At 24.8% G+C, this 15,754-nt stretch overlaps 2 protein-coding genes across 6 annotated transcripts in view; one reads left to right on the forward strand and one right to left on the reverse strand.

Moving 5' to 3' along the window:
• Window positions 1-15,754, reverse strand: part of LOC122512878 (TBC1 domain family member 5 homolog B-like) — a 205,888-nt gene that overhangs the window by 10,235 nt on the left and 179,899 nt on the right. For all 5 annotated transcript variants that reach the window (XM_043628992.1, XM_043628993.1, XM_043628991.1 and 2 more), the window contains exons 7-11: window positions 13,104-13,204; window positions 12,506-12,637; window positions 11,548-11,721; window positions 10,689-11,035; window positions 8,599-9,219 (exon numbers count right to left, since the gene is read on the reverse strand). In XM_043628992.1, coding sequence (XP_043484927.1) covers window positions 8,599-9,219; window positions 10,689-11,035; window positions 11,548-11,721; window positions 12,506-12,637; window positions 13,104-13,204 — 1,375 coding nt within the window. The remainder of the gene's footprint in view (window positions 1-8,598; window positions 9,220-10,688; window positions 11,036-11,547; window positions 11,722-12,505; window positions 12,638-13,103; window positions 13,205-15,754) is intronic.
• LOC122512880 lies at window positions 2,756-5,384 on the forward strand. Its single transcript, XM_043628996.1, has 2 exons — window positions 2,756-4,860; window positions 4,948-5,384. The coding sequence occupies exons 1-2, from the start codon at window positions 3,090-3,092 to the stop codon at window positions 4,974-4,976; spliced, it is 1,800 nt and encodes a 599-aa protein (XP_043484931.1). The 5' UTR covers window positions 2,756-3,089; the 3' UTR covers window positions 4,977-5,384.

Consider the following 15,754-nt stretch of genomic DNA (forward strand, 5'->3'; position numbering starts at 1 on the left):
GCAATTCTTTATGGGAATTGAATTTTAAGAAACATTCAATTATTCAATAAATTATTTATTTGCATTTTATTTGTATTTAAATAATTGCATTCTAAGTAGAATTTTTTTCGGTATGGAAAAGAAGAAAAATAAAATTTTCCAAATTATCAAAAGTATTAAATTAAAAATTTTCTGTCTAAAATATTTTAAAATTGAAAAATTGAAAAAAAGAAGACAAAGAAATTGAAAACAGGTCAAAATATCCGAAAATTTGTAAAAATTTTAAAACGTATGTGAAAAATTATACAAATTGTAAATAACAGCCAACGGGTATTAAATTGTTCTTAAATAGATAAGAATTTATAACTTTTTAAATTTTAAATTGGAATTCTTAGTTTGAAACTCTTTTGTCATCTTACAAAAAAATTATACACCATATTAAAATTATAAATAAAAATTAATTTAATTCATTAATAATTAACAATATTTACATTCTTTAATTAATAAGAAATAATAATTGCATTTTGCCAAAATTTATAACAGATTTGTTTAAAAAAGCAAAAGTTAATTATTGTAAAATACAGATAATGCAAAAGAAGAAAATAATAAAGAAATATAAAACTAAACATGTTTTGTCATTATTTATCTTTTTAAAAAGTCGAAATCCTTTGAATTTGTTTCATAAAATATAGAAAACTTTTAATACTGCCACAAATCTATTATTTTATCTATTTAACAAAATAAAATAAAAATTACTTTTTTTAAATATATATATTTTTGAGTATTAAATTTTTCATATTTTTTTGCTGATAAGAAAAAATAATCTATTCTTTCATATTTTTATCCATTGTGAAAAAATTTATTTTCTTGTGTCTAAAGTTTTCAAATAACAATATTTTAACGATTGTCGGTAATGAGGACATCTACTATGTGAAATTATTTAAATTTGTCAATATGTATTTAATTAATTATTAAAAATAATGGATTTATAGAAAAATTTTAGTTGAAAAACATTTTATAAAATTCTTCTTACAGAATTTCAATTATATTCAAAATTAAAAAAAAAAAATTCTCGACAAAATCACAATTATCTTTATAAGTAACAAAATTCTTTTATAAAATTCAAATATTTTTAAAAAATTTCCTGATTTCAATGATTTTCAATGATTTTCAATATTCTACTGTTTTAATAAATTTCCTAAAAGAATTTGAAAAGCTTTTTTCTTGAAAAGCTCATCCCAAAATTTTACTACAGTTTTAATCGAATTTCTCAAAAAATATAATTATTCTTAAAAATTTCATTAAAAATTCGTCAATGGAATTCAATTATTTAAAAATTTATTGATAAAATTCTTTATAAGAAATAAATTTAACAAAACATTCAATTATTCAATAAATTATTTACTTTTGTATTTAAATAATTAAATAATTTTAAAAAGGTTTTGAAATTGAAATATTTGAATTTTCTATATTTTTTTTATCATTAGCAATTTTAAAGAATTAATTTTTTTTAAAAAGTTTAATTTAATAAAATTTGGTAAAAAGTAAAAATATCAAAAGATTGGAGTAAATTTTGAAACAAGAGAACAAATATTATAGAAAATATTCAGAAGGCCAATGATTGCCAATGTACATTAAATATTCCTTGGATAGATAATAATTTCGAGATTTTGAAATTGGGATTTTTATTTTAGAACTTTTGTCTTTCTTCAAAAGAATTTCACTAATTATTATATCAAAAAAAAAATTAATTCAACAAATTAATTAACATTATATTCTGAAACTAGTAAAAAATAATTGAATGTTTGTCAGATTTATAAAAAAAAAAAAATTAAATATAAAATATTGTAAAGTACGCAAAATATAAAAAAACAAATAAAAAACAATAAAAATACACATGTTTTGAAATTATTTATCTACCAAAAATATAATAAAAGAGCAGAATTTATTATCAGTAACTTTGTGAAATATAAAACTATATAGTACTGTCACGGTTTATCAAGTTAAGAAAACAAAAAACGAAGTAAAATAAAATAAAAATTTATTTTTTTCAAATATATTATACGGTTCTTGATTATTACATATTTTATTTTTTTCTGATAATAGTGCACCTGGTGCACGAGTAGCTCTTAATTTATTACCATTTTTATTACTACAATCGCTTTTCTATCTTCTCTTCTCCTCCATCTTTTTGAATAACATTTTTCTTATCTTCTTTAATACTTTCTTTTTTGACAATAATAATAATAATCTCTTCTATCCCCATTTGAATCTCAGTATTTTCATTTTTTCTTCTATATCTTTCAAAACAACCCTTATTTTATCCCCTTCAATCCATCTTCTATCCTGGTCGCACGGTATTTTTCAACAATTTGTTTACGAGTTACCAAATTTAAACGATAAAAATCAAACGATTTTATAACGATTAAATTTATTTTTAATTTATTTTTCTGACTATTCAAATCTTTAGATATTTTTTTGTTTGCCATTTTGAATTTCGAAAAAATTAAAATTTCTACCAATGCCTAAATTATTTTTTTCAAATACATACGGTTCCGGATTATTACATTTATTTTATTTTTTTTTCTGATGATAGTGCACCTGGTGCACGTGTGGCAGTAAAAGTAGAAACATTAACAGACGCAGTGATAAAGGTAAAAGCCAATCCAAAAATAGCTGAAGAAATAGCAGAAGTTGAAGAAATAACAAAAGAAAATAAAGATATAATAAAGTAAAGGATGGTAGAAGGGGAAAAAGTATTTAAACCAGAGGCACTAGTGGCAACTCCAACAAAGCAAAAGTCAAAACAAAAACATAAGAAGAAATATCAGCAGGAGCAAAAGCAGAAATATCGAAACCAGAAGTGCTAGCAATAGCAGAACCAGAAGTGTAAGCAAGAGTATTGGCAGAAACAGCAGCGAAGGCAAAAGCAGAAACAGTATCAGAAACTGGAAGAAGAGCAGCATCAGCAGAATTAGAAGTCCAGGCATAAACAGAAATAACATCAGTACCAGAAGTTCGAGCAGTAGCAAAAGAAGAGCCAGAAGCACCAGCAGATGCAGAGCCAGAAGTTTTAACAGAATTAGAAGAAGATTCATAAAACCGGTAAGATGAATACAATAACTCCTAATTCTCAGTTATCCAACTTTCAGTCTCTTTCTGTTTGTTACTACATTACGACACTTGGGATTATTCTTAATACCAATAATCTGACAACAACCACAGTAGAAAATGATACAGTAACCGTTCTCAATGCCCTTTTTGAATATCTAAGCAAATCCGAAAACGAAACTGCCGCTAAAATTCATCTCCTCGACAAAGTATCCAAACAATCTGAACTGCATTTTAACGGATCCCTTACGGACATAAAGAACGTTGACAAATTCTATCACCACATCATTAATGCTGCTCTCTTTGCATCCCATGGAAACGTCACTAATTACGTCACCAAAATCTTCAAAGACAATACCAACCTAACACTTTCCTCCTTCAAACGAATTGTCTATGATGATTTCTCTAAAAATCAAATCATCATTAACTGCACCCTCAGAAAGGTATCAGAAAAATTAAGTCCAATATCCATTGAACGAATCATCCAAGACCACGTTTTACCAATTTTTATCAAAATGTTTTCGAACCTAGAGACAAAACTAATGAATCTAAAGGAGAAGGAATTGAAAATAGTCAAACGTTCCAAAAGACAACCGGAAAGACACAATTTAAACCATCATCTTCAGGATTGGTTTATTTCTAGAATGATAGATACAGTAATGCATCAGGGCGCTGAACATATCTCAGATGTAGATAAGAATTTATTTCTGCTTTTGCTAGCCTCACTAGCTATTAGGCAACATAACGAACCATGGATGATAGATCCAATTGAACTCTGGCTTTGTGAACCGTTAACTAATTCAACAATTCCTGATCAAATTGCACAATTAGATGAGTTCTATGGTCGTCCAGTATTATTTAATGACATTAAAATACTAACAACAGAACCAGGTGGTGAGATGCCATTTCCAAGAACACGAGCAATTTCTTATTCTGTACACGCATTCAAACTTTCTCATGTTAGAAGTGATTCACAATATGGATTTATCGACTTGGATGGATATAATCCAGATTTCAGAAATCTGTACCTAACAATTCCTGCCTTACCGTTTGATTTGATAAATTTGTCACAATCAAACGAGGGCAATAAAGAAATATTACATATTGAATTGAAAAGGAAACGTTTACTTTTACCCACGTGGTATACTTATTTAAGGCACAAAGCTGACAGTTCATTTAAGCGCTTATTAAATGAATTCCTTTTTGACATGGCAGGCAACGCAACGAATCAGAATACTACATCTGTTTTAACTTCAAACAGGAATATATTTACCCATTTATTAAGTAAGATAGCAACTTTGCAAATGAACCAAGAATGGATGAGGGCTCCAATTCAACTCTGGCTTTGTGAAACATTAACTAATACAGAATATATTGAACAGCTCGCAAATGCAGTACATTCAAAGGGAACTTTATTTTCCTTTAATGACATTAAAATGCTAACAGATAGATACAGTTACGATTCACTATTTCCAAAAATAGAACCAAATTCTGATCCGAATTACATAATTTACAATATTAAAAGTAATTCGCAATATGGATTTGTCGACTTGTATAATTATAATGCAGCTTTCTTAAATCGATACATAACATTCCCCGATGTTAGTTTTACAGTTATTGATACATCTTTAACACACATGGGTAACAAATCAATAATATATATTGAATTGCTAAGAAATAATCTATCTCAACACACATGGTCTCGTAATATGAGGTCCAAAAATTCTGATTGGGATACAGATGTTTCTAATTTTTTGGTTTACTTAGATTCTGAAGATTCTTCTGCATCAGAAGAAAACGATAACGATTCAGAAGTAAGTGAAGAATCAGCAATTTTTGAAGGAAACGTTTCTGATGCAGAAGATAGTGATGATTTAGCAATTTAAGAAGGAAGCATTTCCCATTCCTGTATTTTGAATAGCAGAAAAAATAAAAGCTTTCAAATTATAAAAAAAAGTATACTAAAATTAAAAATTTGCTGTCTAAAATATTTTAAAGTTGAAAATTTAAAAAAAAGAAAGAAAAAATTGAAAAACAGATAAAAATATCCGAAAATTTTGATAAATTTTAAAAACACGTGCAAAAATATTAAAATTGTATAAATGATAGCCAACGGATATTAAATTTTTCTCGGATAGATAAGAATAAAGAACTTTTTATATTGGAATTTAAAACTCTTTTGTCTTCTTACGAAAAAAAAAAATTATACACTATATTAAAATTAATACATAAGAATTAATTTAATTAATTAATTAATAATATTACTTCTTTAGTTAATCACAATTTTTAATTTTGACAAAAATGTATAACATATTTGTCCATAAAAGTAATAGTCAAATATTGTAAAATGCAGATAATGTAAAAAAAAAATAAAAAAAAAATATAAAACCACACATGTTTTGTTATTATTTATCTTCTAAAAAAATAAAATTTCTTTAAATAAAAAAATTTTTAATACTGTCACAATTTATCTATTTAACAAAAACAAAAAAAACGAAATAAAAAAAAAATAAATAAATAAAAAAAATAAAAAAAAATAAAATAAAAGAAAAATTATAATTTTCAAATATATATTCTCGAGTATTAAATTTTATATTTTTTTCAAAATTTATTTAAAATTTTAACTGAAAATCATATTTAAATAAATTTTTATTAGATAATTCTACGAGAATTCAATTATTTAAATACAAAAATAAATATTTTATTGAATAATTGATTGTTTCTTAAAATTAAACTCTCATAAAGAATTTTGTCAACAAATTCTTCAATAATTAAAATTCTTTTGACGAATTTTAATAAAATTTCTAATAATAATTTCATTTCTCGAGAAATTCGATAAAAATTGTATAAAAAATAATTGAATCTCTGGAAGAAAATTTAATTATGTATGAAAAGAATGTAATTATTTTATAAAAAAAATGTGTAAATAATTGAATTCCTTTGGAATTTTTATTATTTATAAAAATAATTTATTAAATTTTTGCGTATAGAATTATATTAAAAAATTTTTTTTAATCATTAAATTCTTTTGGGAAATTTTATTAAAGTAGTGGTAGATATTAAAAATTATTGAATTGATTAAAAGTTTTTTTTAAATAATTGAAATTCTGCCAAGAATATTATTAAAATTTTTGAAAATAATAGAATTTTGGAGAAGAATTTTATTATTTATAAAGAGAAATAAAATTTTGATAAAAGAATTTTTTGAAATTCTTTACCATAACTAAATTTCTGCGAAGAAATTCATTACTTTTAAAGATAATATTCTAAAAAAAATATTCATTCTTGAGACGAATTTTAATAATATTTCTTTTAAAATAATTAAATTCTTTTGTAAAATTTTATTGAAATAGATATTGAAAATAATTCAGTTTTGATAAATTATTATTAAAATTAATTAAATGTCTACGAAGAATTTTATTAAAATTATTTTCAAAAAAAAAATGAAAAATGAAATGAAAATTTTTTTGAAAATAATGTAATTTTTTCAAGAAATTTTATAAAAAATATATTAAATAAACAAATAATAAATTACATCAAAGCTTTTTAAAAAAATTGAATTTTTTTGATGAATTTTAATAAAACTTTTAAGAATAATTACATTTATCGAGAAATTCAATTTACAAAATATTGTAAAATACAGATAATGTAAGAAAAAAATAAATTAAAATATAAAACTACACATGTTTTGTCATTATTTATCTTCAAAAAAATAAAAAATTAGAATTGGTTTCAACTTTTTTCATGAAATATAAAAAATGTTTAATACTGTCACAATTTATCTATTTAACAAAAGGAAATAAAATAAAATAAAAATAATTTTTCTTCAAATATATATTCTTGAGTATTAAATTTTTCATTTTTTTCTGTTAATAAAAAAATATATTTTTTTATATAATTATCAAGAATTTAAAATATTTATAAAAAAAATTGATTTTTCTTGTCCAAAGTTTTCAAATAAAAACAATTTAACGATTGTCGATAATGAAGAAAACTACTATGTTAACAGTCGACAATACAAATTATTAAAGTATGACTAAATGTCTGTCACAAAAGTCAATATTATGAGTTTTAATAATAGATTAATAATTAATTAATTAATTAATTTAATACTAAATTTGTGAAATTTAATTATTAATATTAAATAATAACAGTCGATAATGTAAATTAATGTTGTGCTAGCAGACGTCAATACTTATAGTCATAATGTTTGTATTTGGTTTATCAGTCTGCAATCTTACCGACGATCGGTAAAGTAGGTTGCCGTTTTGTCAACAGCAATAGTGAATTATAAAAATACTGAAGGATTAACGTACCTTTTAACCGATAAATCTTCAAAAAATGTTTTAAAAAAATTAATTTCACCAACAGTCGGTAATAATCCTACCTACAGTCGGTAAAGCAGTTTGCGATTTTACCGACAATCGATAACTATCTCTTGAAATCTTATATGCAGCCATTGTCTTGCCCACGATCGGTAATGTAGATTACCATTTTACCAGCAGAAATGTGGATTTTAAAAACATACTAAATGATGTAAACTAAAGAACTGAACAATAGTTGGTAAAGAAGTTTGCGATTTTACCATCAATCGATAACGTAATCTCGTTAAATTCTATAAGCAACTGTTGACAAAGTTTTTCCTTAACAATCTTACCGACGGCAAGCAAAATGGTTCATACCAACAGTTCATAAGCCAGTAGTTGTTTTTATCAGAAATCGGTAAAGAAGATTGCGGTTCTACCAAGAGACGGTAATTTGTATTCTTTTGAATTTAATATTAACAATAGTATATATCTGATAAAATTACTCACGCCTGACAAAGGGATTGAGACCACGAACAGTCGTTAGCATATATATTTTCTTAACAAACTTACTGATGGCAAAGCAATGGGTGATGATAACTACCAACAGTCGGTAAACTAGACAATAATTTTATCTACTGACGGTGCGGAAAATTGCATTTTAACACACAGTGATAGTTAGATTTTAACTAAGTTTCTTTTTAACAATCTAAACGATAGCTGAAAAGAGGGTTAATTTGATCAACAGTAGATAAAATAGGCAGAATGTGTACCAAGGGTAGGTAAAGTAGACAGCGGTTTTACCAAAGTCGATAGTGTGGATTTTTTATTCCTACTAGCAATTGTTAATGTATCTGAATATATTAATTATAGGGGATTAAGACGGTTAGCATAAGGATTGAGGTCGAAAACAATCGATAAAATAAATACCAATCCTACAACCGTCGGTAAAGCAGATATCACTTCTACCAACAGTCGGTAATGCTGTTATTATTATCATCAATCTTTCACCAAATTTTAGATTAAGACGAAAACAATTGACAATACAGATACCAATCTTACCAGCTGTCGGTAAAGCAGATATCGCCTCTACCAACAGTCGGTAATGTAGATTATTGTTCTTATTAACAATTTTTGAACAATTTTTTTATATTTTTTTCTTAAAATAATATATTTCTATTATAAATAAAAAAAAGTGACTTACCTCATTCGAACGTACGGCTGAAGTGGTGGGAAGGTCTGCTGTCGTGTCAATTGTTTTTGTTGCTGTTGTTGTTGTGGCCTATTGTGATTGTCTGGCTGTAGAACGGAGCTGAGACGCGATGCTTCGGTACTATTTGTAATACTGGCGATACTTGGTTCGGGTAATAAATTTTCAGCGCTCACTGGTCTCTCGGCATTATTTGAATTACCCGATGAGCCCAATAAACTACTTTTCGATGAGAATAATGATAAATTTGAACTGCGACATGTGCGTGTTGATTGATCGTCATGTTTCAATAAGAGTAGAGGATTTTTTAATTTAACATTATCATTTGGTAGACTTTCACGACGTACAGTTACACGTACTGTTGGCAATAGGGATTTAGTGATATTTATTGGTACCGAATGACGTCTACCAGGGCGTTGTGTTTCATTTTTAATTGGTAAACTTGGTCGACGTGATATTAAGGATAATTGTTGTGTTGTTAGGGGATAATCAATGCTAGCTGAATCGTCATCGAGTGCTGTTTCATCTTCTGAGCTTATTGCCTTCTCCTCATCGAGTTCAGAGACTTCTGTTTTTGTCTCCTCGGCAGTCTCTTGTTGTATCATTGTCTCCCATCTGTGAATGGGTCATTTTTTCATTAAAATACACAAAAAATATAAAATATTTAGTAGATAAAGAAAAAATAAAAAAATAATCAACTGTAGGTAAAGAAGATTTCTTACACACCAACAGTCGGTAATATATATTTTCAACACTTACAAAATATAATAGATTTCATTGAGTTTGCAGTTCATGAAAAATTGCATTTTAATATAAATTTTGCTATTTATCGACTGTAGATAATGAAGATTTCTTAAATATCAACAGTCGGTAATATAGATTCTCAGTAATTAAAGAATATAATAAATTTCTTTAGATTACTTTAAGCTCCGAATGAATGTAAAAATTGTATATAAACATAAATTTTGTTATGTGCCGATCGTTGTTAATAAAGATTCCCAACAAAACAACAGTCGGTAGTACAGAATATTATCAATTAAAGGATAAAACACACTTCTTTTAGATTACATTGAGTTTTCAATGAATGTAGAATTGTATATTAATATAACTTTTGCTATTTACCGACCGATGGTAATAAAGATTCCTAACATAACAACAGTCGGTAAAACAGATTCTTGGATGAGTTTCATTTTCATTACATGCTTGGTGGACAAAAGGCTAAATTGCCATTTCGCTAAACTACACACAGAAAAACTATTTTACCGACTGAGTGTTCCGAACGTAATCTTTTACTGTGTAAAATTGTAATTTAGTGAAATGTCAATTTAGTCTTTTACCCACCAAGCACATTGCTAATCAATTTAATATAACGATTAAAAATTGTCTTTTACCGACTGTAGGTAATAAGGATTTCTATTATAGCAACAGTCGGTAGGACAGAATATTATCAATTAAAAAATATAACACATTCCTTTTAGATTACATTCAGTTTTCAGTTAATGTAAAATTGTATATTAATATATCTTTGCTATTTACCGACCGATGGTAATAAATATTCCTAACAAAACAACAGTCGGTAAAACAGATTCTTGGAACTAATAAATTTCATTTACATTACATTGCGAATCAATATAATATATCAATTAAAAAATTGTTTTTTAACCGACTGTAGGTAATAAGGATTTCTATTATAGCAACAGTCGGTAGGACAGAATATTATCAATTAAAAAATATAACACATTCCTTTTAGATTACATTCAGTTTTCAGTTAATGTAAAATTGTATATTAATATAACTTTTGTTATTTACCGACCGATGGTAATAAAGATTCCTAACAAAACAACAGTCGGTAAAACAGATTCTTGGAACTAATGAATTTAATTTACATTACTCTACACTGTGAATCAATTTAAAATAATATTTATTTTAAAAAATTCTGTTATTTACCGACAGTTGGTAATAAAGTTTCCTAATATATTTTTTTTTATTTAAAATTTTGTAATTTTTAATTTAAAAGAAAAAGGAGACAATTTTTTTTGAATGAAAAATGAGAAAATAAAGAAATAATAACTATATATATATACCTCTTTTGATTGCTTCGTAGATAATTCATTAATGAATCGCTGAGTCCATCGCCAAGGAATCTATGCCATTCCTCGTAAAGCGGTGCAACGACAAATTTAAAAAAGCCGACCTGAATTTTTGGAATACTTGTACTTTGACGATCGCACAATGGCGTCACTGGGAGATTTAATTGTCTCTCGTAATCACCTTGACGGAAGAACTCCTCGCAAACTTTATACGACCATTTCCTCGATATATCCCATGGCCTGCATGGATTCGATATGTCCGCGCATTTTAATGCAATTTGTAATATAAAATGTCGATCGTCACCGCATTTCATGTCCAACAAATTTCCATCAAGATAATTCTAAAGAAAAATAAAAAAAAGTTTTATCTCCATACATTAATTATTTGAATTATTTAAATTCTTTAATTAATGTTATAATTTTGTCCTTTTTAATTTGATTTTTTTTATTTGTTTCAAAATTAATTTATTAATTTATTAAGGAGTATATTAAATTATCGACAAATTTATTAATTAGGTAATTAATTAATTAACGAATTTATTAACTAGGTAATTAATTAATTGACGAATTTATTAACTAGTTAATTATTTATAATTCATATAGTTAATTAATTAATTATTATAAATTATTATTATTTTTAATATATATTATTTATTAAAAATATATTAATATATATTTTTTATGACAATTGAAATTTAAATATGAATCATTATTATTAAATAATAAAAATAAATAACAATTAATTAATATTTTTCAAATTGTTTTTTGTTCAAAAGCCTAATTTTAATTTAATTTGTTAGTTTTTCTTTCTGTTTGGAAAGTGTAATTAAAATTTGAAAAACAAAAGTTTTACCTTAAATCGAGTTAAAAATTCTTGCTGTCTCGTTATGTCAGTGGCGAGAATCAAGGAACTAATGTGTTGCTGCAGTTCTGGCCTAATTTCATTAGGCAACTGTTCCAAAACGCCACTTTCCAAAAGACAGCCAATTGCCGACCTCCAATGATGATTCTCCAAAACTGAAGTGTTCTAATAAGAAAAAAAACAACAGAAGTGAAAATAAAATTTTTACTTTTCAATTTATATTTTAAAAATGAAAAAAAAATGTTTTTCTAAAACGAAACAAAAAAAAAATTGAAAAGTTAAAAAAAGAAAAACTGAAATAAAAAAAAGTAAAATGGAAACTAAAATAAAAAAATGAAATAAATAAATTAAAATAAAAAAATTAAAATAAAAAAACTAAAGTAAAAAAATGTAGTATAGAAATTAAAAGGTAAAATTTCTATCAATAATCGATAATAAAGAATCAAACAGTATCGACCGTCGATAATTCAGTTAGCTATTTTACCAACAGTCGATATATTTAAATTTGAATTGAAAATTTTAATTAAAAGAACTGGAAATAATGTTTATTTAATTGCATAATTATTAATAAACAAATTAAATAAAAAGAAGGAAAAAAAATTATTCATTAACAACAATAAAATTAGAATCTATTCTAAACTTATTTTTACTTATATGTATTAATTTTTACATTTTTTATTTTAATTTTTTTCAAATTTAATTTCAATTTCCTAAAATTTTATTCTAATTGTTATTAAAATTTTTTATTTCAAAACAACTTTATAATAGATAAAAGTAACTTTTTCATTTAATTGAAATATTCTTTCGAAAAAAAAGGGAGAGACAATTTTTTTTCATTCATTTTGCAAAATATAATTTTATCGTGCAGCAATTTTCATTCGAAAAAAGAACGCTTTTCAAAAGGGGGAAAAAAGAGAAAATAGAAGAAAAAAAGAAAATTAAAAATTACCTCATAGAGGGCAGCCAGATGATTGCTGGTAGCGACCAAAAAGGGCTGATTGACCCCCGGATGATCGAGGTCGTGGGTCACGGCAGCGATTAGAGACGCCATTATTTCCAGGTCACTCAAGTGAGCCTTTATCTGCGAAAAAATCCATTTTATTTCAATTTTCTCTCTCTCACTCACTCTCTCGCTCTCTTTCTTTCTCTTTACTTTTACATTATTTCACTTGATTCTCGTTTTTTTTTAACAAAAAAAAAATTTTTCTTGTTACGAAAAAAACTTTTAATTAAGAACAATTTTTTTTTCTAAAATAATGGAAAAAAAATTTTTCTAAACTAATTAAAAAAATTCTTTTTCCCAAAATAATATGACAAAAACTTTATTTTCTAAAATGAAAACAAAATGAAAAAAAACTGTTTTTTCTAAATTAAAAATAAAATTAGTATTTAAATTTTTAATTTATTAAAAAAAAATTATTTTTTCCATCTATATTTATAATAATAAATAGATGAAAAAAATGTTTTTGATAATAAAAAATAAATATTAAAATTGATGAATTTATAATTTAAAAAAATTAAACAAAAATTTTTTTGACTTTAATTACCTTTTCTTCTTGCAGGAAGCAATGCATCGCTTGCGTCACATCCGTCGCGTGTATACTGTTATGGTATGGATTTGTACTGTGATAACCTTCTTCTATTAAACCTGAGGTGAAAAACATTTTAATAAATAAAAAAATGATAAAAATAATAATAATGCTAGAAAATAATATTAAAAATTACAATAATAAAAAAGTATAGTAAAAAAATATAAGAGAAAAAGTAAATATTATTTTCACTATTATTATTATTATTATTATTAGATTATAATTATTTAGTAAATTACTGAAAAATAGATAAAATAAAGATGATAATAAAAATAACAGTATTAAAAAAAATTATATCTAATATTTTTTTTGTACATTTTCCATTTAGAATTTTTTATTAGAAATAACCGATTTTTCCCATAAAAATGGTAAATTTCAAAAAATAAAAACGAATAATATTAATAGAAATTATATTTTAAATAATTTTCCAAAACTAATAATGTAAAATATATTTATTATTAACCTTAAGTGATCATTTACCGTTATTTGTCAAATAAAAACAGCTTCATTATCGATAGTCGGTAATACTGCGATCTACCTTATCAACAGTCAATTATCGATAAAAATACATTTATTACCGACCGTTGGTAATAATAAAATCTACCTTAACAACAGTTAATTATCGATAAAGACACATTTATTACCGATAGTTGGCAATAAAGAAATCTACCTTAACAACAGTCAATTATCAATAAAGAATCGTTTATTACCGAACGTTGACAATAATGAAAACTACCTTAACAACATTCAATTATCGATAAAGGCGCATTTGTTACCGATAGTTGGCAATAAAGAAATCTACATTGACAGCAGTCAATTATCGATATAGACAACTTAATTACCAATAGTCGGTAATAGTGACAACTATTTTGTCAACAGTCAACCAACCGTTGTCAATGCTTGGTGGCCAAAATGTTAAATTGCCATTTCGCTAAACCACACACAGAAAAACTGTTTTACCGACTGAGTGTTCCGAACCTAACCTCTTACTGTGTAAAATTGTAATTTAGTGAAATGGAAATTTAGCATTTTGGCCACCAAGCAATAATTAAATCTACCTTATCAACAGTCAATTGTCGATAAATACAACTTCATTACCAATAGTCGGTAATAGAGGCATTTTTAGTCTGTAATACCGATAACCCCCAATTGTATTTTGACCTAATTTGTTTTATATAAAATTAAACCAAAAATATAATTGAGAAATTAGACTACGTATTAAACACCTTTATTACTAATAGTTGATAATAATAATAATATCTATCTTAACAACAGTCGGATGTTAATGAAGAAATCTTTATTACCAATAGTAAATAATTATAAGTTTTAGAAAAAATTTAATAAGTTTTAATTATCTACTGCCGATAATGTACATTTTTACTATACCGACTGTAGATAAAGTGATATACTTTATCAGTACTCAATGTATTCTTATTTCATCGAATGGCACATTTTTACAACATACATTGCAGATTTCTACTATACCGACTGCGGATAATGAAAAATACTACTCTACCAACAGTCGTTAACGTAGACATTCAATATATCAGCACATGATTATATTTTTAGCTAAGTTTTATTACTAACCGTTAGCTTAAAAAAATATATAAAAAGAAATCTACCTTAAATAAAGCCAATTGTTAAAAAGACAAGTTTCTTAGCAGTCGGCATTAATGAAAAATGTAAATAATAAAAAATAATATAAACAAAAATCACTTGTGGATAAAGACATTTTTGTTACTATATAATAGTCGGTAATAATTATTTCTATCTTAACAACAGATAATTATCGGTAAAGATATTATCTTTATTATCAACAGTCGACAATAATGACTTCTTCCTTAACAACAGTTAATTGTCGATAAAGACAACATTGTTAGCAATAGTCGGTAAAAATGATGTCTGTCTTAATGACAGTTTATTGTCAATAAAGATTGCAGTCAATTTTTATTACAGATGCCTTTATTACCGACTATTGATAATAATAACAATAAATAACAGTCGGTACATTTAAATATACAGAATCCTGCTTTATCGATCAAGAATGATACTTTTTAATTAATGAAATTTACTGTAACTATAATTTTATAAAAAAAATAAAATTACAGTTACAAAGTAGAATAATAAATAATCTAAATAAAATATTAATGAAGAATTTTAGAAAGACAAAATTTATCCAATTTTTTCGATTAATTAAAAAATGGAAATTTTTTTATCAACTAAATAATGAAAATATTTTTATTAACTAAATAATGGAAATTTTTTTCCTACTCTATAATAAAAATTCTTTCATTAAATAAATATGGTAGGAAATTTTCCTTTCAAAAAAGAAGAGAAATAAAAAAAATAAAACAAATTGTATTATTTGCATTTAAAATGAATTTTACAAAAATTCATTTTGCTTATTTAATGTATTCGTTCATTAATTACTTGAAAAATAAGAAAACAAAAAAAAAGAACAGATAGATGATATTAGAAAAAAAGCGAAAAACTCGAAAGAGTTTAAAAAGATCGACATTCAACGTATAAGAATAGAAATATTTTTGCGAAGAAATTTATTTACTTTAAATTAATTTGTTTATTTATTTAACAACTTTCATAAATTAATA

The sequence above is a fragment of the Leptopilina heterotoma genome, unplaced genomic scaffold (genome assembly GCF_015476425.1).
Source record: "Leptopilina heterotoma isolate Lh14 unplaced genomic scaffold, ASM1547642v1 Lhet_129, whole genome shotgun sequence".
In the NCBI taxonomy this organism is placed as follows: Eukaryota; Metazoa; Arthropoda; class Insecta; order Hymenoptera; family Figitidae; genus Leptopilina; species Leptopilina heterotoma.

Bases quoted from the DNA above. Each gene is read 5' to 3' on its own strand.
- LOC122512880 (XM_043628996.1), top strand. From the start codon at position 3,090: ATGAATACAATAACTCCTAATTCTCAGTTATCCAACTTTCAGTCTCTT. The intron at 4,861-4,947 runs CTGAAGATTCTT...ACGTTTCTGATG, and splicing joins TTTTTTGGTTTACTTAGATT to CAGAAGATAGTGATGATTTA.